Raw genomic sequence first — 24825 nt, 5'->3', positions numbered from 1 at the left:
TAGCTCTCTAGGGAGCGCCGCTAGCGCCTCTCGCTCCGCAAACGAGAGGTCGCTATCCGATGTCGGCTGTACGGTCCCCTTGGACGAATGCCTTAAAGGAGTTTTTAGTGGGATGGTCCTCCCTTCAGGAGGACCTTTCAGTCAGCCCCACACGACGCAGGCACCGGCCGTCGCGGCCTGTAAGTGCTTGGACGCATTTTTTGCTCCTCCCTCTCCGTAGAGGGTCAGCCCTTCTTCCACCTACATCTGGGCGCCAAAAAAAAAAAAAAAAAAAAAAAGCATGGCATAATAAAAAAAATCTATTCGTTTGTGTTATTTTTTAATTTTATTAGTTTTTTTATTTTAGTTATATAAAAATTAGTAATTTATTTATTTCTTTCTATGGTGTGTAAATAAAACACACCGGCTTTTTTTAGATTTCTAAAACATTTTTTTGCTAAAACCGATTTATTATTTCTGAATTAAAAGGGAAAGGGTTCCTTTAAGCGTTTCGAAAATGATATTAAGTGACGTGTATAATATAAACAATAAAACAATGTGTTATGTCATCAATATTTTTATTAAATTACCTAACCTCACTATTTTAATCCCAACTATCGCTCTCCTTGAACGCTGTCACACATTTTGATTTACTGTCACTGACAAACTTTGTTACAGTCACTTCTTTCTCTATTCTTTTAAATTTTATTTTATCTACTTTTTCTATCTTCTCTTGATTCTTTTCTTTTGTGTTATTTTTCTTAGTTTTCTCACTTTCCTTGTCTTTCTTCAGCGGTGGTTCAACTTCATCAATCTGTAAAACAAATATATATATATATAGTCTACTGAAAGAAGTTGCAATGACATATAGCTTTTCTTATCGTTTTAACATAACGGTAACGCTCGAATGCTACTCGTAAATTGATATCGTCGACGTGTAAAAAAAATCAATTGTGTACAACTTTTTTGTGTATTCATGTCAAACGTGTAACTAGTGCCTATTTCATTGATAAAATAAAAATAAGTTTATTATCACTTTTTTACATATTACCAATACCTATTTATTCATTAAAAATAGGTATAAACTTTCCGTATAACGTATCTCAATAAAGATTATAATCCCAAATGGCCACACTTCTTTTGACCGATTGTTTTTTAATATGTGAAAGCTAAAAATTAAAAAGCCGCTACTGTTTATTTAATCGGAATTTAGTAATGTAAGTACTGACATTGTGTAATGTAGGTTTCGTAATTACCTGAAATACGCCAGAAGACGTCCTCTTCCTGTTGACGGCGGGCGACGGGACAGCCTTCGACTCCAGCGACAGGCTGCTAGAACGGACACGAGGCACCTTCTCTGGAGATGGCGGAGGCTTCAATGTCTTTGGTGTCCTTGATGTAACTAGGAAGATAATAACACTTCACATTTATAAACATACAAATATGTATCAGAGCCATTTTAGTTTGAGCATTATTGCATGGTAAAATATTGAAGCACATAAATATGTAGTCCTAATTCCTTATTTCCACTTTTGATTTGTTTTGATGCTTGGTGACGATTTGTCAAGGACGATTCTAATAAGAGGGTATGTAAAGATGAAATTATGAAACGTATGTAAAAATTATAGATGTTGCCATCATTTTTAAATAAAATATCGAACATACATTAGTACAATATCTGTACATTGCAGCAATAATTTGTAACACACAAATACATGATGACCTAAAACCGTTTTGGATATTACGATATTACTGTTTGAACTAGAGAAATTCGAACGAGGTTTTTACAGATATATAAAATTAAATAGCGCATCCCTGATGCCAGCGTGGGGACCGGTGGAGTGAAAGCGGGTCTGTTTTATTTATAGTATATTTTTTGTATTTCATTAAGATTCTCTTAACAAATTGCCACTTGTAATACACCTTTCCTGAATTAAAAAGTTAATTATAGAACATCAATTTTATAGAACCTTTCCTTTAAATTGCCTACGGAGGTGGGCTTATGTTAAACTACGAAACTTGGAGGTTGATTGCAATTCTTTCACATTTTTTTAACAATTTCGAAGGATAATTTTAATTGTTACATACAGCTGTGCAGGTAATCTATGGTCAAGATGTTTTTAATTTCCGTAATCGACATGTTTATGTACGATATAAAGTAGTTAAAAGCTGCTTACAATGACAAATTAATGACAAATAAGATACTAGAGTGAGGGACCTCAAATTCCTTACAAAAGGTACCTTCATATTTTGTGCCTCATACATTTCTGTAATTATTGACCGATTATTGTCCCGCTGATGGATCTGTGCCTTTATTTTTAAACAAGAAAGTTTATGTCGTGTTATCAATAATTGTTATAAAGTTACACTTACCCTGTCGGTCCTTGGCCGTGGAATTAAGTATGTTCCGTCTGAAACAAAAAGTGCAATTATTTCAATAACCAAAACGACAAACAAACTTACCTAAACAGACTCACTTATTTAAGTACATCTATAGTATCCACATTACAATAAAATATACGCATAATAAAAACATAATAATAGCAAGGTAAAAACGTAACAGTGACTAAAGGAACCTTTTAAGACCATCCCTATCAGTCTGCCAGTTAATTTTCCAGTGTTCCTAACGAAACGAGGCTATACGTAAACGTGCAGAAAACGAATGTGTCGTGAGTGCGCGACGATCTCGCCGATACCTCACGACTAATCGCGACGTCACTTCGACGTACACTCAGTATTACAGGGACCTCATCTCAAATTTAAGAGAATGTCTATGAAAAATATCTCGCAAATTGCGATTGTGATAGTGCCACAACTTAAGACTTACAATTTAAAACCATAGCGTAATATAAATTTTATTGATAAATAAGAATTGAAGAAACAAATAAAATTGTAATTTGTACAGTAACATGTAGGCAATAGTAGAAATATCATGAAAACAACAGCTGTATTGAAAATGTAAGATTTGAGAAAGCTGCACTGTTTTTTATGTTTAAATATTATTGTATGAAAGAGGATAACTATCTTTTATTCGAAACAAAAGCAATTTGACACATTGGCTTGACTTTCCAATATGGCGCGATGTTTTGGCGCGCAACGGCATTTTTAATCTGCGTCCCGATCAAGAGTAAGGTGGTCGCATTCCGAATCGGCAAAGAGACGTGTACCCGTACAGCCATGTCCTGTCACCTCGTCGGTGTCGCCGGCGTCGTGGTGTGTCGTTTTAATTGGTATCGGGACCCATCGGCTAATTGTGGTGTAGAGCACTGCGACACTAACGCCGCGGGTCGCATTCACCTGTCTCGGGACGCGGGAACATACCCCCGCTGAGCCAAATTACTTAGCGACAGTCACGACTGCGCGGATGGATTTTTTGCATTGGTTTAACTCGAACGCAGCCATAAAGAAAGGCATTAACTGTCTCCAGTGGCACGACGGATCCCATATGCGATTAAGTTATTATGTCGCGCTATTTACCGGTCAGCTGCTGTGCAATTTGGCGTAGTGAAATGGCATCGTTAAGTAAAAAAATTACGAAATTATGTTTTCAATGTTGTCCTTATATTTTTATGTTTTAATGTTTGGCCGATCAAGAAATTGTCTTTATTAAACTGGCATATTTTTATCAGCCAAAGTGTAGCAATAAATAATCTATAATTGTGTATTTATAAATATAGAAAGTTCAAATATAATTACGTATTTGCAAATGTTTTAAGAGCAGCTGCCATTTTATACTTTTTATTCTGATTTGCATAGTCCAAAACCCGCGTATGGATAATTGGACTACACATTTACTACATCCATAGCGCAAAGAAATAAGATAGAACTCGTGGCTACGACATAACGTAGACGCATCGCTTGCCTCATATGCACTTCATAACGAACTGTACCCTTACCATGAGTTTTCAAAACATCACACAATTTTACGTTACGATCACTCAATCCATTATTCTGTTCCGTTTGCTTAGTAGACTGAGCAAACGTAACAATAAGTAAGTGCTCAACTCTTTTTGTCTGCTTCACATGTTCGCAAAAAAGAGAGACAAAACATAAAGCGCCATTTTGTCACTTTAGACATTTAATGTTACGTTATTGACACTATAGTTCTGATACAATCCGCTAGGAGCGTTGATTGGAAATTGTATGGGCAAATACGTAAACAAATACCAAAACAGTCATATTTGTCAAAACTTAAGAACTCATCAAGGTAAGAGTACTGGAACGTTTTCGTCATCCGAATATTACATTTAATACCTTTATCCACAGAACAATACCCATATAACGATATCTAAATTTCTTATTCGTGATGTTTGTGAACTGTATACCTAGAGGTAGGAGGTCGTACGATTTTATGTTATGAGATATGGAGCAGCGTTGGCAGATATTGCTCCGTTTCATTAGTATTTCCGCTGGAAAATGGGCTCGTGATTTCAGTTTCTGTAACGGCGCGATTAAAATTTAGTACCATTATAACGAGAGACAGCGGTTGATTTCGCAACTTCCATCTTCAAACCAATTATTGTCCTACTCTTGGGCATGTATCATTTCAAGTGAGATGGCTTAGGTCATAAAAATGTTATTTTTTATTTTTACCATAGATTAGTAATTTTTACATTGTAATCGTGGATGATTTTTTTCAAATAAAACGTAAGTTTTCATGAGACAGTCAAAATATTAAGTCGTTTCTAAAAAGATTAACTCACCATGACAGTCTTTTTTATATGTTGTAAAATGTAATACATTACATTTTCAATCTATTTCAAATCCACGAACCAACAGATGTCATAAATAAAATCATTTTTAACTTCACTTTAAAAAAAATAAGTTGACAGTTGACGTAATGTTTCCCGCCTTAAAATATATAGTCTGTGCGCGAACAGGGGCCTGCGTTTACAGATATCAATCAGCTTCGATAAACCAGAATACCGGTCTTTTGTACATATTTATAGATTTATAAAATAGCTCAGAATAATAATAATATGGTTTCCATTATTTTGTTGTTGAGAATCAATAAAAACTGTTAATCTTATCGGCAGTTTATAAAGGTCAGATGTGTTTATAAATTTAAACAATAGCGTTTAAAATATAAGTAATTCAATAAATTGCAAAGAATGGAATATAAAAACTACACCAATGGTGGTGACGTATAATATGTAGTAAAAACTATCTAAAAGTGGCATACAATTCAGATGTCTGTAATGGATGTAAATAATTGGCATGTTAACATTTTTCAGGGAAACATGTGCATGTGCATGTTGACAGTGGACGTAAACCTTTCACATGTGAACACGTCCCGAAATGTCTTGTATATTCAATGTAACAATTGTTTTAATTTGACACCATTAGGGTTTTTGCATCGTTATATAACTTATAATGTCGTTAATAATGTATAGTCGGCGTAAAACTGCTAGTCCGCTCTGAATATAGAAATGAATCGCATCGCCATTGCAAATTGAATGACTTCACCTGCTCGCAACAACTTCAGAGCGGACTAGCAGTTTGGCGCGAACTATACTCTTAATTATAATATAATATATTTCAATTTAAATAGTGGATGTTTTTAACCTATTAAATACAGAGCACGTAGTACAATACGAGTACATTAAATTAAAATACATATCTCTATTGGGGATTACGAAATAGTTGCAACGTTTTAGTAACCTTACGGCTTCTTACGTTAAAATACTGTAACTTATTACATTCATATATTAATTCAATATATTTAATGTATTTATATCCGTCGTTAATAGCTTTTTGGCAAAGGGAGATCTCCCGGCGGGCTACGTGATCATGCCCGGTGAGCGGCCGCGCTCCGACAGTCTCAGTTCGGAGCTTGTATATATGCAAGATGTTTAGAATACTTCGATAGCGTGATTCAGCAGCGCCTTCTCTTGACGAGTAAAGGGAAGTCGCAACAGCTTATTCGGACGTTTAAACAACTTTTTTCTCATAATAACAACGACCTTTACACCTTTTCAACACGAAGTAATATATCATAATACTTTTTTTTAAAGATAAATTATAACTATAATATATCAAGGAATACTTGGTGAAAGCCCAGCTTAACACTATTATGAGGTACTACTCGTATGTCCCGCTTAAACATTTATAAATGTTCGCGTCTCTATCCTGGTCGCACGTTTGTTTTCTGATGAGACCCTTCATCACGGTAATATTTCCCGGCGTCGATGTTAACAACGTTAGAACCAGTCGCCTGTCTGCTCGGTGCCTTCGTTACGCTATTAAAATGACACCCGTATAAACACGGCCTACTCGCTTTAAAACAATACACGCTTACGGGACATGTTATAGCTCATACGTTAGCGATAAGCGATGAAATATTAACATTAACGCCATAAAATGCGTGCCTAGAAATTAATAATTAAGGGTTAGGAAAAACCTTCCTTTTTTTCACCAAATATAATTTCTTAGTTTTCTTGTGATGAACACAATGGAGGTCTTTGTACACAGATTATTTATTCTACACAGTACACATATATTATAAGCAAGGTCTTTGATTAATAAATTATTAATTTGGGAGCAAAATACGATTTCTCTGCAAACCTTGCATAAATTATTTCAGCCGAGATTTATTGATACCTTTAATAAATTGCAAATTGTATTTTTTAAAATAAATTTGACAACCGATCGTCACTACCGCTTATGGGCGTTTTCATAGCCAGAAAGTAAAACCTCTTACCTATTTACGTATTTAACGATTCTGATTAAATCCAAATAACAAATGTTCGATAGTGAAACACATGGCTACGTCCACAACATCGTAATGATGTCGTTTCGAATTTTAAATCGATGGCTTCACCAGCACGGGCGTTGAAGCCCTCTATCGGGAATACGTTACACTCCTCATACATAACTGTCAGGAGTTACATCGAAGGTGCTTGTGGCGTATTAGTGTCGTCCAAGTTGTGCTATGTACCCGGATATTACATAGTTATGTCACCATTAGACGGTTAGTGTTTTATTTGTCATGCAATCTACCTGATGGTAAGTCGTCATTGCTGTGGACAACTGTATCTGAAATTAGTCACAGAAGTGTTACCCCTAAGAAAAAACGTTGAAATATATTACATACGTGTGTAACACTCCCTTCAAAGTAAACAACGAAACACTGGTAGAAACTGCACGCATGTGTAAAAAGAGATCATGCATAAATTAATAAACAAATTAAATTAAATATACCAATGCGACACGATAGACCAATTTTAATATTATTAAATATTTTTATACTTATGTACATCTAGATTGAATACGGACCTAAGCAACCCCACCCAGACATTCACTCTTTCTACTGACTTCGAGAAAGGAGGAGGTAGGTAGGTACTGTATTCGGTTGTATATAAGTTATTTATACCCTTGTAATGGAGGGTCCATTTTAAGACCATTCTCGTGAATCTTCCGTCATTGGCACCGGCACATAATATGTATTTTTCAGACTTGAGCATTAGTAATTGTCTTTGTGATAGCACCTCCACTACAGGGAATTTCTTTCACGTATAGCTCATTATTATTTCTTTTATCAATCCCACTCGTATAAGAAATAAATTCGTTATTAGGCCACTAAATCATCGCGGGACACAACTACAAATTGCTTCATAGCGCGCCTATCTCACGCACTCCATCTAGCGGGGCCTGCAATCCGATTGAAACGTACGAAGTGAAAAATTATGCTAATTGTCAACGCTGATAGAGTAAACGGTCGGGACAGGCCCCCGGCGACAGCGGGGTTCGACAGCTTAATGCACTTTTTTAGGGTTACCAGTTCAATCAACGTGGATATTCTGAAGGAACTTTCGTCCTGTAAATGCATAAGACGCATTCCTATGTGGATCGCAAGGTACATATTAAATTAAGAACATCGGGCGCAGTATGGAGTGTGATAAATGCCTGCCAGTGGGTTTTATGAGAAACCACTGAGAATTAGGTAAGTTAGAACGCCTTGTAAAGGTGCCTCTACTTCAACACCCTCCCTACACCCTACTTAACCCTGCACAGAGCAGCACTTAACACTGCTGTTATAAGTTTAAACCACGAAGAGTTCCACCACCTTTATTCCTAAAAAAGAAGAATTTGACAATCTATCCAAAAGTTCATGCTTGGTCAATAGTACTTTCTAAAGTATAGTTGACTCTCCTCTACAGACCTTTGTTAAATTGACGTTAGTGATATAGGGCATGGTAAATTTATTTTTAAGAATAAAATGTATATTTTTGATTTCCCAAAGATACCAACCCTTAACGCAATAACAGATGAAATATGTCCCGTCCCTAAACAATTATTGTTAACAGGCCGAGTGTGGCAACTAGTACGATCGATCATTTGCAAGGTAATTAAATGTATTGAGATTATATTTTCAATGGATGGAATATTCACATTTTTCTTATCCGCATCGACTGATAAGTATGCAAAGATCAATTTTGTAAAGCAAAGATATAGGTTGTAATTGTGAGTTGTAAAGACTGACCTCAAAAGCTATAGGATCGATACAAGTAATTACTTTATTGTGAGGAATCTTAGGAAGGTTCATAATTCCACACAGATATGGCCTATTCGAGTTGATTTGATTATTCAAGTTATTTTCACTCTCTTAAAAATAAATATTTAAGGTACGTATATTTAAGTTACGTATCCAAAAAAAAGTTTATATAATAACTCAAATCCGAGATATATAATGTGAATATTATATATAAAATATTAAATATTAAAAACCTTTAATAAAATAGAAACATTGTCTCTACACTTCCACGCATTAAAAAAACTTCGTACCTTTTTTCGAATCGACATCTGTTTTATCATAATAAAAAACTACAAAACAATAACTTGACAGACCGGCCGGACCCGTCAATACATCTTCATTTGTGGTCTAATGGTTACAGTTATCATACAAATGACATTCTTAAATTAAGTTAACATTTAATCCATTTCTCCCCGCTAATTGGCTATTGGGCGCCATTAAAATGGTCGTTAGTGCCCACAACATCCATTACACATGTAATCGATACGCGAAAGACATAACTATCGCACATAAAAATTTGTCCGTTTTTAAAGGAAATAACACTATTTTAAGGAAACCTAATAGGCTGATGATCGATAAGAGAAACCGTTAAAAGCCGGTTCATTTCTAGTTTTGTTTGAAATACAAATTAAGGGTGTTGTCAGCGGTCTCGGAGAAATAGAATTACATTTATAAACGATAAAGTATTTATTTTTAAATATGTAAACTTTGAATAAGACATACTAACTATGGTAATTTAGTCATTTAGCGAGCAAATCTTGTTAGTAGGTATCTTGGGAAGAATTTCACATTTCACAAGGCATCGAGTTACTTCCGTATAGATATATGTTATAGATGAATTATTATATTTAAATATGTTATTAAATATAGTGTGTTAAGTATATTTTAATGTAAATTCCAGATGTCACATAGACTCCCCAATTGTTTCAATGTAGACCCGCGTTGATGTCTTTTGTATGCGTTACTTTACCGAATAGTGTGGCATAGACATCATCATCATCAACCCATTACTGTCCCACTGCTGGGCACGGGTCTCCTCTCATAATGAGAAGGATTACGCCATAGTCCACCGCTCTGGCCAAGTGCGTATTGGTAGACTACACATACCTTTGAGATTATTTTTTTTAGAAATCTCTCAGGTATGCCGGTTTCCTCACGATGTTTTCCTTCACCGTTTAGAAAGTGATAATTAATTTCTAATACGCACAAAATAATATCTTTTTGAAAAATCAGAGGTGCCTGGGATTTGAACCTCGGACCCCTCGATCGATAGGCCGAGTTTCTTAACCACTAGGCTATCACTGGCATAGACATACTATTCATTAAATCAAGATTTATTATCACTCCTGCGATTTTGATTATATTATCTCCCTTACCACACCTTTCAAACCTCAATACAGCAGCGCTCAACACTGCTGTTATGAGGCAGAAATAGGCGGTGGTGCTGCCAGAGTCGAACCGCAAAGGGTTCTATCACCTTAAAATTTTTACCTCTACAATAAAACGCTTCTTTATCGTATCATTTAAAAAACATCAACAGTTTTAAAACAAGTTACATAACTCGATAATGAATGCAAAGAATGCTGTTACTAAACTTACGGCCAATTATTTGTCATATTATTTTCAAAGAATTTAAATTTTTTATATACTATAATTTACAGGTTATTAAGATAAGCTATAAAAAGTGCAGAAATGTTTATTTTATAGTATTTTATCTACCCCTATGATATTATTTAATAGTACAATTTAATTCAAATAAAAAAGAGGAACAATGCAATAATTTAATAATAAAAAGGTCATATCGTACGTTGGTACAAGTGTGTATTGAATACTCTACAGTGGTTTTAAGTGCAATGAAACCCGTTTAAATATATAACAATCAATTAGCTGGTTTAAGTGCGAATAAAACTAACATATAGACAACAAAAAATAGTTAAAGTTGAAAAATATTATTTACTACATCGAAGTATTAAAAGAGCATGTAGTCTACATAATAGAACGAGTAAGTGGTCACTGCCGTCCATGGACATCTAATAGGTATAGAACAAGAAAATCAAGAATGGAATCCCTGATTTTGCCACTATTGCAGACTTATTAAAACGTCTTGAGTAAATGTATGACCCTTACCACAAACACGTACAGTAGGTGAGTAAGTACATACCTACTTGCAAGGCACAAATATAAAAATATTTTTTGCCTGTACATACCGTACGGACAAACATTGAATTTGCTAATTTAAGTGATGTTTTTACATGTCATAGCATAAGTTTTTTTTTACCCAAAATTATAATTTAGGCGCCTTGTTTGCATAATTGTAAGTAACTGAAATTACATAAAACACAAGAGATTTTGAAAGCTTTAAGGACTACCATAAAAACCAACAAAAAACCTTGCGACTTTTCTTTTGACAATACGTCTCTACGTAGCTACTTCTACATAATTCATAATCACTGAATCCCCGTTTCCGTGGCGTCGCCGCCTCCTTAAATTGGTTCCAGCTGCCGGTGGTTAGTCATAGCAGCTCCTTATACGCGCAAATCAAACCACCGTCGACGTCGGCACGCCTGACCGTTTCACACGTCCGCTATCTACGATCTGGACATAGACATCGAGTTAAATCCCTCTCGTCTTGTCGCCTGCGCGCTGTCATCGTTACCGACCACAGAGTGCATGTCGCATAGAACTGGCGCTCGGTTTTCAACAAAAACGTCGTATGTCAAAGAAACAACTCCTATGACGACCCGCGTGGCGGAGCGGTCACCATACCGGTCTGACACGCAGAGGGTCCCGGGTTCGATCCCCGGCCAGACGGATATCTAAATGATGAATTTAGATTTCTGTTTCTGGGTCTGGGTGTTTGTGTATTTGTCTATGTGTGTGTCCATGGCACCCACGATACAGGGAATCCTAGTGTGGGGCTGTGAGTGTAGAAAGCGTTTGTTTTGTTTTATGATGTTTTTCTTTCATTCATCTAATTATAATGATTGCACGCAATACCAGTGTCCCTTATTGGCAAAAATATTTCAAGCTTATTGGTTGAAGTGCTGCTCATTATATGATACATAGTTTGCTAGTTAACAAAGTTGTGATAAGGCTCAAAGGGCGCCACAACATTCTTGACGGTAGCATTAGCAAGGAGATGACTACACGCTTAAGATTGTAACCTTAAATGGCAACGCTAATAAAGTACTCTGATTGATAGTAATTGCGAATAAAAATTAGAAATTACATTGAATACTTTCCCAGATTATTAAGTAATATAGGCTTATCCTTACACGGCAAAACATCAATGGCAGGAAAACAGAAATTGCAGTTTAGAAATTTCTATTGACAAGGGCTGATTGACAGCCTCACTTGGCGTGAATAGGCGTGAATGGACAGACTATGTCATTGGTCAACTTACATGTACGGCCAGAGTTCGTGCTTGATCTAAAATATTATCGTTTGATACTTATCCAGCAAAGAGTTGGGGACATATGTAAACGAAACGAGTCTTTAAAATTTACAATGTTTGCGTTTGTTATTTTATTATTGGGTTTAATTTTATGATTCTAAATCGAATTACGCGCATTTCATCAAATAACGTATTTACTTTAAGACTATTAATTTAACAGTCGATGACGATGTCTAACAAGTTAAGTGTTACAATGTTATATCCAAATTATAGTCTAAAACGCTCAGACTATTACATCGATTGCAATCACTTACAATAGCAATTGTAGAACTACTGGCAGGCGCTGATACTGCAATCCTTACGCCACTTCTACGCGCCATCAATTCTTCGTCACGGGCGCCTAACGGAGCCGGCGATATTCTTTGCGAACGCCGCCAGATCGTATCGCAATCTCATTAGCTAATGGCGGTAAAGGCCAATTACACTGAGTGACGTGTCCGGGGCAAATTGTGCGACACCGGGATGTTTTGGCGGGTCACCGGACACACTGCCTTCAGTAGCACCAAAGCGGTATCTCAGTTGAAAGAAGTTTCTAGAAAATCGAGGTTTTGTAAAAGTTATTTCCTTCTTAATTTATCATTAGTTTCTTTTTTTTTGCAAATTAAAAATGATGATGTGTTTATTTACTTTTAAGGAAATTAACGTCCATTACTTTCATATTTTTTATACTACTCTAAGTCATCATCACCAACTATTTTCTGTCCCAGTGCTAAGCACTGGTGTCCTTTCAGCATTGACCTCTACGTAAAAATATTCTTCTCAATTATTTGTAGCTTTCTTTTAATGAAGATATCGTTTGTTTGCTTAGTTCATGAGACGCATGAGCTATCCGATAGCAAAAAGAAATAAAAAAAGTAATCTGTAGATACTATAATTTACAGGTTATTAAGATAATCTATAAAAAGTTCAGAAATGTTTATTTTATAGTATTTACCCCTTTTATATTATTTATTAGTACAATTTAATTAAAAAAAGAGGAACAATGCAATAATGTAATAATAAAAAGGTCATATCGTACGTTCGTGTGTACAAGTGAGTGTTCAATACTGAATAGCGGTTTTAATTGCAGAAACCCGTTTAAATTTGCTTAGTTCATAAGACGCATAAGCTATCCGATAGCCAAAAAAAAATTAAAAAAGTAATTTGTAGATACCGCTTTTGCGCTTCAGAGGGCAGTATAGCCACCGCCTGAGCAACGCCAGTTGACGCCCGACCCGTGTTTAACGACCCGCGTTGTCGGTTACGTGTCACGACGCCGTGATTGACGCCAATTATGTACATACAAGTACATGACAAAGTACGAGTGTTTAGTGTTGCAATGTTAAGCGTTTGCGATCGATAAGGCCGTAACACCGTGACACAAATTTTAGGACGTGTGTCTTTCAGTGTATCCTATAGCGATCAGCCGAGCAAAGGTTTCGAGTTCGATTTTATAATGTGGGCCTGTCAGTAATCTTTCAAGAAATGTAACGTCGGTCTTCTGAAATGAGAAAGTTAACATTCTGCCGTGAGTCTCACCAACCACCAACCAAAGCTTTACCTTCCTTTTCTTTCGCACTAACACTTCAATTAATCAATTCCATAAGAGGCCCTACATTTTTTAAAAGAATTAATTAATGCCTCAATGACGGATAAAGCGACGTTTTATGTCATAAAACTATAGAAATTATAAAACCCTAAAAAAGAAGTTACAAAAAAGAAAGCACGGACATGGGGTGTGTGGATTCCGCGCGAATCGCCTCGTATGAACACGCCTTACAGCACTCACTAGCGTTATAGCCGAGAAAATAGCCATTATTTAGACACAACAGTAGTTTCACGTTACACAACTCAATTGAATAGCAAATGTAAGGCAAGGGAGCAGAGGGCTCGGAGGGCACAGGAGTGATGGCGGCTCGTTAGCCGGCCGTCGTACGCCATAACTCGCGGGCGTCGTCGGGCGGCACCATTAGTCGTCGACGAGACGGATACACGGATAGTCTGCCCATTGTCACGCAAGACATTTGAGATACAAAGAGGAGAGACAAATTCTATGCTTTGTCCTTAGGATGAACTTGCATCAATCTAGGCTTATTTTGTACGAAATTATAAATCGCTACGGGCGTCTAGAAGACAAAAGATAGAAGTTCATAGCTATATTTTGGTGATTTGATATATTTTTCATATAGAACAGGAGCGTACGGACGTACAGTCCACCAGGTGCTAAGATCGATGAACACGTTTTTTAACTACCCCTAATTGAAAGTTAAGTAAAAGCCTTACGTTAAAATGTATGTTTACACGCCAGTCAAACGAAACACAAAATTATTGTAGTGAAGGTGCCGCCGAAATCCAATCACAGTGAATGCTATCACGACTTCAAAAAATCATAATTATCTAAACATTATTATATTTTAACTTCAAGCTAAAAATATATCCAGATATAAACTGAGCCTAATTGACGATAACTATTGTGTGTTTTTTATTAAACTTCAATAGATATAAGGCAATACAAGCTATTTTAACCTCAAACAAACGTTCAAAAATTAAATTTCCAATATTTGAATTTTATGAATACTTATATAGCATGTAATCAAAGATTACAATACATTCTAAGCCCGCGACATACCAAAACGACTTTTTAAACGAGTAGCACCGACGTAACAAACAAAAGACAATCGCGTGACGTCTCATAGAAATCGATAGAAATTAATGAAGAGGAAACGCGATAAAATCAGGCAGCTAAATAATCGATAGGCTGTCGGGGAGCGCGCTTCCAATCGTCCGCGAGGCCCGAGCGAGATTCGCCAACCGCATACCGACAGATAGCGATATCGATCTCTTGAACTCGCTAGACACGGGATTACTGTCCAATCGGAGGACCGCCGATAGAAATACTAATGAACGTGTATTTAAATCATAGAGGGAATGTTTAAAAACGATGTCTACAACAAATTAGCGATTAATGAATGTTATTTCGGATTTGTGATATGTATTAAGTTTAAGGTGCCAACTTCATTTCTATAGTAAGGGGTGGTGAAGAAAATGAGTCGTCCAGAAATTACTATCTTTCTGGTATGTCATAAATCTCTTATCAATAAGGAATAGGAACAGTTACTGAAGAATAGAAAAAAATAAGTGATGTCTCATGGAAAATGGAAATGCTTCCGTGTAGACAGACATGAACGAAAGTTGGGGACAAGTAATGAAAACGCATTGCTTCTATTAATGCTAATGGATAGCGGCATTACGTTACCTTTTCAATGCTCAAACCTACATCAAAATTCCTAATCTGTAACACTAACTCCACCCTATGTATGATTTATAGTAAATTCACGTACCATTTCGAACGTTGCTTTAATTCAAGCTTTCTAGGCGCCAAGTTAGCCACTTACATATTTATATTTGACACAAACACACTAGTAGATGGTGAGATTAATACTCATAGCGAGTGCAACACGGGTTAACAGGCAGGAATACCGCGCGTGAGATATGCACGCGCGCCGTCACGAGCGCACAGCGGATGTTAGTGGAACTAGAACAGGGATTAGACGGTACGACCCTATAATACACGTGGAAACACCTATTAAATTTATCTTAAAACGAGCTTTTGCCCGCAGCTTCGCTCGCGTATCGAAGTAATATTTTCATCCCCTATTTTATCCCCTTGGGGGTAGAATTGATCAAAATCCTTTCTTAGCGGATGCCTACGTCATAACATCTACCTGCATGCCAAATTTCAGCCCGATCCGTCCAGTGGTTTGGGCTGTGCGTTGATAGATCACTACGTCAGTCAGTCACCGTTGAGTTATATATTTATCTTAAAATACATATCTTTGATAATGAATTCATATAGTTTAAATCGGATACAAGTATTTCTTGCTCTACGTGAGATATGCACGCGCGCCGTCACGAGCGCACAGCGGATGTTAGTGGAACTAGAACAGGGATTAGACGGTACGACCCTATGTTGTATGAGGAGACTTTAAGACACCTTTACTTCCTAAAATTATCATAAACACATTTTCTTCAATAGTAAATTAATGCCATTTACATAGGATACAAGGCATAATATTTCTATTACTTGCACTTTACGAGAAATGCACGTGCGTCGGCACGAACGTACAGCGGATGCTAGTGGAACTAAAACAGGGATTAGACGGTACGACCCTATAATGCACGTGGAAACACCTCTTAAGTTTATCTTAAACACATATATTTGATAGCGAATTCATATAGTTTACATAGGATACAAGTACTAACTATTGGTATTTCTTGCACTATGTGAGATATGCTCTCGCACCGTCACAAGCGCACAGGGGATGTTAGTGGAACTAGATAGGGATTAGACGGTACGACCCTGTAATTCATGTTGAGACACCTTTGCCTCCTAAATTTATCATAAACACACTTTCTTCGATAGTAAAATGATATCATTTACACCGGATACAAGGCTTAATATTCGTATTCCTTGCACTTTCCGAGATATGCACGCGCGTCGTCACGAGCGCTCAAATCGATCTTTTGATGTTTGTGGAAATGTAAATGATAAATGATTAGATAATATGAATTTAAACAGCACGTTAAGATACCTTTATCCGTAAGTTTATTCTAAACAGACTTTCTTTGAAAGTGAATATTGCTTCCATCGGATCCAAGGGATAATAGTCGTGTATTGCACGAGGTGAGATTTGCACGCATATCGTCACAAGAGTTCACACTACACATCGATTATTTATGATGACTACTAGTCTACTAGTGTAATAATAACATGCATATGAATCCACTCTTTACGCTTTTAATTACAAATCTCTTGAATAACAAGAAATTTAACCAACTTTACAGCCTGTTTATTAATGCGACGACTACGATTTTCTATTTTACAGCAAAAGTCCTCATGGTCTTTGTTTAGTATTTAGAACTGGTCGAAATACTGATTATAAATAAAAGGAGTAAATTCAAAATTTAAAAGGTTGACGTTTCTGTCATAAAACACATTGTACAGACAGTCGGTATTCGGATTTCGTCACGGGACGTATAATAAATTTATATTTATTACGGGGTCCTGGGGACCTATTTGAGAGTCGCGAGTGTGTGTGCATCACGGTCGATCGGTCGCCGAAGGGAGCACCGCACCACTACGGTATTTATACATTTATTCACCTACATTATTGTTTCTAGCGCACAAGGGTTCCAAATTATATTTCGGATCAACCAGCGACCTAAAACTCTACAGTCTTCTTTAGTTTATCCAAACATTCAAGCAGAGTTCTTGGACCGACACGATCGCTTTTAAAGTAATTACTGACAAGTTTACTGTATTATAACATCATTAGTAACTATATACGATACGGTAAAATTTAATGATGACGTAGACGATTTATATTTTCATTTTTATTCCCAGCTCACAATCCCGGCAAGTCACGAACGCTTAAATCAAACAGTGGAACTACCGAGAGCCGCTATCAAAGAGTAGCGAGCGACCCACTTCGGGCGCGTGCTGCCTTCTACAGAGTAATGACACGACAGATGATTTATGTATTTATTAACGAACTAAATTGGCACACAAAAGTAAACTATCTAGATTTCTTGAGCTAAGATTTGTCAGACAATGGACATAGAAACGTCAATAAAGCTAATGGGCATGACTGTTACAATCTAAAACAGAAAATTGCTGATATTGTTTACAATGATAAATGCCTACGTAATTGACGACGCGAGTGGCGGAGCGGTCACCATACCGGTCTGGCATGAAATAGGTGCGGGTTCGATCCCCGGCCAAGCAGATATGTAAATGATGAATTTAGATAGCCATTATGGGACTGTGAATGGGTCTGTAATTTCTAATGTGAGGCTATTAGTATCGAAAGGTTTTTGCAGTATATGCCATGCATAGATAAAAACATGTTGACTTCAACGTGTTGCAAAAGCGATGTTAAAAATTTTCTGGTGACATGAATCATGAATCTCCTATCTTGACAAAAATCACCCCTTAAAAAGACTATACAAAAGCCTTGCGCATGTGAGCAACCTTCCGTCCGTGTTTAAAAGTAAAAAAAAACATACGCAACTCAAAACAAAGTAGCGCATTGACAACAGACACTATACCACAAACAATAAATCTACGGTCGTACCACAGACAATAGATCGCATCACAGGTTACGTGTTATCTGTGCACGCATTAGTCTAGAACAGCGACGCAACATCGCGCCGATAGCATCAGCACGAGCCGCGGCGATGAAACTGTTACTGAAATATGGATAATGTTCCACCATGCTCTTTATAGTGTGGATGAAGCAAACCATTGCCATAAACACAACCTAAAAGGATGGTTTTGAAGTGAACATGAAATAATTATTGGTGTTACGGATTTTGAAACGGAAACGATCAAGCTGAGGCGTTACATTGCAATGATTAATTCGTTGTCGATTTATAAACATGATATGGTATAATATGACTATCGTGGTCGATAGATACACGAGACGATACGATACGATAAAATACGATACGATACGACACGATACGATACGTACGATACGATACGATACGATACGATACGATACGATACGATACGATACGATACGATACGATACGATAAAATACAATACGACACGATACAACATGATATGATATTATATGGTCGTTCTGTAACATTTTTCTTGTTTTATAATAGTTCTCACGCGTGTACACTTTGATACACGCTTTTTACTATCTTTTGGAACTTTAAATGTTGATACCGCTTCTCCAGGCGTTTCTTTTATAGGTGGCTACTCAAGAATTCCATATCTACCATGCCATATCTACTTGCCATATCATCAGGGATCACAGACCTTGGAAGACTTACAAAAAACTGACCAAAGAAAGGAATTAAATCCACCATGAAATCGGTAACAGATATAACGATCTCATACACCAATACAGCCTGCCTTACCATACGTCAATTTAAGTTAAACAAAGATGGTAGAATTCGACGTGCTTCGACTTCGTACCACGTCACATCCATATTTCTGCATTATAACTGTACATGTTGATACGCTCTAGTTTGAATACGAAACAGATATGCTTATTGACGTTCCAATTTAGACAACTTAGGAACAAACCCATATCTATCATAGGACAGTAGGACTCCTATAATCATGTTTTGCAGTTATCATAGATTAGTAAAGATTACTCACTCCTAACAAGAAAATGTAACCAGTTCTGACAATTGAAATAGTTGCGTAAAAAAGTTTTGCCACGTCTCCGTGCTAAAATGTCCCCTAATATTTAAAATAATAATGTATTTACTATGTAAATTACGCAGTATTAGTTATTTATTCGTAATTTTTCTCTAAAAATGTTTTTATTTGTCAAGAATTCAAAAAAATAACTTACAAATAAGCCGTTTGTGGCTTCATTCCATTTCAAGGCGGCGAAGTATCTTTACTAATCTATGGCAGTAATATAAAAATAACCTTGCCCTTCTAGCACATAAATACTTTGAAACCGAAATACCGACTAGAATAAAAGAACATGCACTCCACCTGATGGAATGTGACAACTGCCGGCTATGGACATTTGTAATCAACCATCAACCCCAGATAGAATGTAACACCTCTATTTATACCGTACAAATACACCAGAATTGCATAACAGTTTCATTTAGACATTTAAAATACGTAGGCATTCAATTCAAATCCTCCTCTTACATGTAATTTCAGGCAACTAAATTTTATAGTACCGTTCAAGTCCACCTGTTTGAAATTTGCTCACAATGCGATCTCGAACAATACGATAGCAAGATGGTGGTTACAATGGTGAAAATCCATTTTATGCGAAACAGAAAATGAGAATGGAATATCATCGCACGTGTCGGCGGCATGCAAATACGGTGCGCGGGCGCATTAAAATGCAAGATGGCGGAAGCGGCACGCGAGGTCGCGGGGTCGCCGGTATCGCCACGCGCCATTGTCCGAGCCACTCCGAGCTACTGACGACGCGTACCACACTTTCGTATACAAATAAAGGACATGATTTTTAAAGTTATATGTACTTTTTTGGCGCGTTTAGGAATAACAGATGACAGTTAAATTTCACCGTAAGCCCCGCCCCGTCGAAGTAACACATATTTAACTTATTTTCTTTTTGTATCCAAAGACTAAGTAACAAAACGTTCACGCCACCTATGACTGTATGTCCGGATTCTAAGAACCTAAAGAAAGTATTCGAGTATATAATCAAATATTTTTCGTTCTTATCGCGAATAATTAATTTTGTAATAAGACTACAGATTTACGGAGTATAATAACTCTATAAATATGAATGTAGCGAAATATACTCGCAAAAATTAAAGCGTAAGCGATAAAAGTTCTAACATATTTCAGTACAAAAATATTTATGTGCTTCAACCTTTAAAATATTTTCCAACATTTAATCAACCAATATGACTAAACACGACCCACTTTCCTCAAGACTATCCCAAGTTTATCAAGCTGTGGGCCACCCTAGCGATATCCTCAGCGAATCCGTTAACGCGCACAATAGCAGAGCTTCGTACAGCGGCTGAGCTGGCTTTAAATTATTTACTTAGCTAATGAAACGTGCTGTGTAAATCTCTCGATATCGATACGACGCTTTGCCCAGCGCTGGGATTTTAATAGGATGATATTTTAGCCAATTTAATGAATACGGCGAACTGTATAGGATTGTATTTCTTTTACTGAATGGGCTTAATTGGCTAAGATTCCTTTTAATAGGTAGGTATACTTGAAATATTAGAAAGTTGTGTTCCTGGTGTTCTGTTAATACATACAGGGCCGGATTTGGAGGTCGGGGAGCCATAGGGCAGAGGAGAAACTGCGGCTCTTGATAATTTTCCGAATAACATTTGTTGCAAATGAACATTTATTTTCGTCAAGCCTTTAAAAAATTATTGCCGTTAACAATAAAATCATAAAAGATCAAAAATAATCTCTTAATTTTTGCTTGGTTTCGAAATGCCTGAATTAAATTAAAAATACATTTTCAAGAAGTTACGATGGTTTATAAAATGTATTTTTATATCTTACTTTTTACCATCGCGGTGAATTTTGTCAAAGTGTATGAAAACTTTTACCTATTGAAATCTGCAACCAGGTTTAAATTGTATAATTTAAATAATACCTATCATTTATAAAAAAAAATAGGACACGTACATATCCTATTTTTTATAATATAGAAGTAAAAAACGAGCATCCTGTCTAGTAGCCACTGCTGCCTATGTCCATCTGTAATACTATGTAATCACCTCCCAGTCAGAATAGAATTAGAATCCTTATGCGTAACCCTAACTAAGCAGAAATACCTCATATGTCTCTCCAATATCACACCAAATACGATTTTATAAGTTAAAACTCACTTGGAATGATGTTTCCAATTAATAAAATACTGCTTGTGTTTTAGAAAGCGAAGGGAATTGCAAGACCAAGTTGGAGCAATAAAAGTATTCACAAAACGCAAACTAAATACCTTAAGTTTTAGAACGAACGGAAATATAAAACGAATGTTTGCTCTGCAAATATATGCAATATGACTCCAACCCGCTACTTTCTTATAAATAAAACATAAAACAATTTTCATATTAAGCATTTTTATTACATGAAAATAATAGAAAAAAATAAAAATCAAAATTATATCTTAGTACATAGCTAATTAGAGTCACATTGTATTTAATATGTAACGGGTACTCATACTACGCGGTTTTTTATTTCTTTACTGACAATATTACGACCCAGTTGGATGGCAAAACTGATCAGTGTTTGAACTGGGGCCTTACCACCATCTTTTAAAAACCACCATAGTTCAGGAAAGTTTTATTTCAATATTGCATCAACATTAGTTTGTATCGTACCACGTCCTCCTTAAAACGTGGTACGAAGTTTCAATGTATGATTAAAATAATATTGTTTTAAGAGATGGTAGTAACCCCCCTGATAGCCTTTCGTCGTGATCACGATTCTTATATTATATCAAGCATAACTATAACGCGTGTACTAATAAAATGTACCAAAAATCGGCGAAAATATTAGTTTTTCACACATTACAACGATATTTTTCGCTAAACATACAGTCACTTTATAATATTTAAGTTGTTTTCACATGGATTTCATTTAGGAGTAATTTTAATCAGAATTATCAGAACAAGTACTCGTATGAGTAGAAAAAAACAAAATGTAGCTTTTCGTAACTAACCACAGAAGTTTACTAGGCTCAATTTTGAATAACACATTCTACTCTACCGGCTTTACAATGGTGAGTGTTCCCAGGAACTATTTGACCTGGTGCCTACGTCACCATTCCTCCATCGCACCACTCGCCGAAGGATGAAGTTCCATCCACACCAAATGGACTCCTGGCGGTCTTGCACAGCGTGCAAGATGAGACATGGGGCTCTTCAAAAAAGGTGCAAAAAGCTCTCCTTCAAAGCCGGCGATGCATTGGCGACTCCTCTGGTGTTGCAAATGTCCATAGGCGACGTTAACTACTTTCCATAAGATAGCACGTTTGCTTTATCGTCAGGTTCAAATATAAAAAAATAACAAAATAGAAAACACAAAAAATGGGCGCACCCGAAAATCATACATACAGCCTAAAAGTACTTCCTCCTTTAATGAAGTCATTAATGATAGAACACATGAAAATTAGCTTATAATGACTGAAAATATATTAAAACTGAACTTTATATATACAATTTGAAAACATCTTAAATAATACTTATCAGTGTATTGTACTGAGCAACAATTACTAATATTTAATTAAAAACAAACATTCGTTTTATACACATAAACAACGTGCACGTATGTTTATAACACATGTACGAAAAGGACATCCACACAAATATATGAAAGAATAAACAATGTCACTAAATTCTTCACTAACACCATATATTATATTGGTTTTTAGAATGAGCAACAACTTGACCGTAGACAAAACGTTCATCAATATATCTGATTAAAATACTAAGGAAATAATACTTTTATATAATTTTATTTATATTCCCTACCATAATGTAAAATTATATTTACTATTAGAAATGCGCCGAATAGTGGTTTCGCCGAATAACCGAATACCGAATAATATTCGGCACCTTAAACCTAACCCTTTATAAAACTTTAACGAACCGGATATTCAATCAAATTATTTGGTTCACCATTTCATTATTGTCAATTTGCCAATTATGTGTATTCATTCAAACCTTACAATGTTGATTTGGGTTTTAAAAATAAATACTGATTTAAGGTTTAAAATAAATGTTGACTATACTTACTATAGCAAAAAGCAGTGATAGCCTAGTGGTTAAGAAACTCGGCCTCTCGATCGAGGGGTCCGAGGTTCAAATCCCATGCACTTCCTTAACGGACGCTTAAGTGATCCCAGTTATCACTTGCTTAACGGTGAAGGAAAACATAATGAGGAAACCTGCATACCTGAGAGATTTATAAAAAACATAAAAAAATCTCAAAGGTATGTGAAGTCTACCTTTTGCACGCCACGACCAAAAGGCTTGACCGATTTTAATATTAGTGTCATTGGATTCATTTAAATTTTGGGAGTACCATAGGCCATGTTTTTTAGAAGTCAGAATTTTCTTTTTATTATTACTAATTCCCTAGTTTATATTGTTTGTAATGATGTGACATTTATCTTACAAACCGCAAGACAGAATTATATAACCAAGGTCCAAGGTATTTTCATTAACTTTGCCTGGTTACCCCAAATGTCCAAACAGCTATGGATGCCATTGATTGACGTGAAAATTTTTTATTCAAACACGAGACTATGCAATTATGCATATCAAAATGAAAATAAGTATAAGTTTTAATACTTTTAAATTTTTTTGTTCCGATCCGGAGATGCATTGTGTATTTTTGTTTATACGAGTAATATAATAAAATTAGATTATATTTTGATCTAACTGGTTACCCTTGACATAGATCGCATCACAGACATATTTTAATTAATTAATTCGAAATAAGATTAATTTATAACTAAATAGAATAACACGTCGACCTCAATAACCGTTTATATCTTATGATTACTTTTGTATAGAAATTGAGCATGAAATAATATAACTTTATTTTAAATTAAATATAAAAAGCTACATCTAAATTGCTGTCCCTGGGATGAGTTCCCAGATTGAGCATTATTTTTAACATGCCTAATGGAAAAACGAAGATCTAAAAAATTAGAACACTAGATACATCCTACAATAAACACAAAAATAAATGCATATAATTGAAAGCCTCATTTTTATCAATAAAAAGAATGTAACCAAAATGATTGAAGGGGAAATACAGAATGTTTCATACCTATGCACCGTTATTTCTAAGGTGGCAAGTGCTTCTTGTACTTATGTAAATAACTTCGTGCGCCAAGATGAAATTCAAAAAAAAATTTAACAAAAAATACAACCGACTTCTATGTCACTACAAAGTAAAAAATCATTCAAATAAATGTTGGTTTAGTACATATTTCTGAAGTCGGCGCTCTATATATTTCGTTGGATAACGATGAACGTGTCTAATATGAGTGCCGACTTCAGAAATATGTACTAAACCAACATTTATTTGAATTATTTTTTACTTTGTAGTGACATAGAAGTCGGTTGTATTTTTTGTCAAAAATTTTTTTTTACCCTTTTTAGTGATGACATAATAAAATTTATATTAATGCAATATAAAATTGTATAAACGTGATCGTGAATTAAGGTAAGGTCTGAATTTACATTGATTGGAACCGCCCGTTATTGTCGATTTTATATTGTCTTATATGTTCCAACCTAACCTAACTAAATAGTCAATGATGAACTGGCTTTGCAATTTCATTAGAACCTACACCAAATATCTTCAAACACAACTCAATT

General features: G+C 35.8%; 1 protein-coding gene across 1 annotated transcript in view; it reads right to left on the bottom strand.

Annotated features, from left to right (window-relative positions):
* Positions 1-540: 540 nt before the first annotated feature.
* The window catches only part of Parn (poly(A)-specific ribonuclease), a 31670-nt gene continuing 7385 nt past the window's right edge, over positions 541-24825 (bottom strand). Inside the window, exons 12-14 of the mRNA XM_073076142.1 lie at positions 2353-2390; positions 1236-1381; positions 541-793 (exon numbers count right to left, since the gene is read on the bottom strand). Of these exons, the coding sequence (XP_072932243.1) occupies positions 584-793; positions 1236-1381; positions 2353-2390 (394 nt within the window). The 3' untranslated portion in view covers positions 541-583. The remainder of the gene's footprint in view (positions 794-1235; positions 1382-2352; positions 2391-24825) is intronic.

This window comes from Epargyreus clarus, unplaced genomic scaffold, assembly GCF_041222505.1.
Source record: "Epargyreus clarus isolate Ecla_fem2 unplaced genomic scaffold, WU_Ecla_fem_2.2 ptg000008l, whole genome shotgun sequence".
Taxonomy (NCBI): Eukaryota; Metazoa; Arthropoda; class Insecta; order Lepidoptera; family Hesperiidae; genus Epargyreus; species Epargyreus clarus.
Note: the sequence above shows the minus strand (reverse complement) of the source record. Positions and strands in the feature narration are given on the sequence as shown.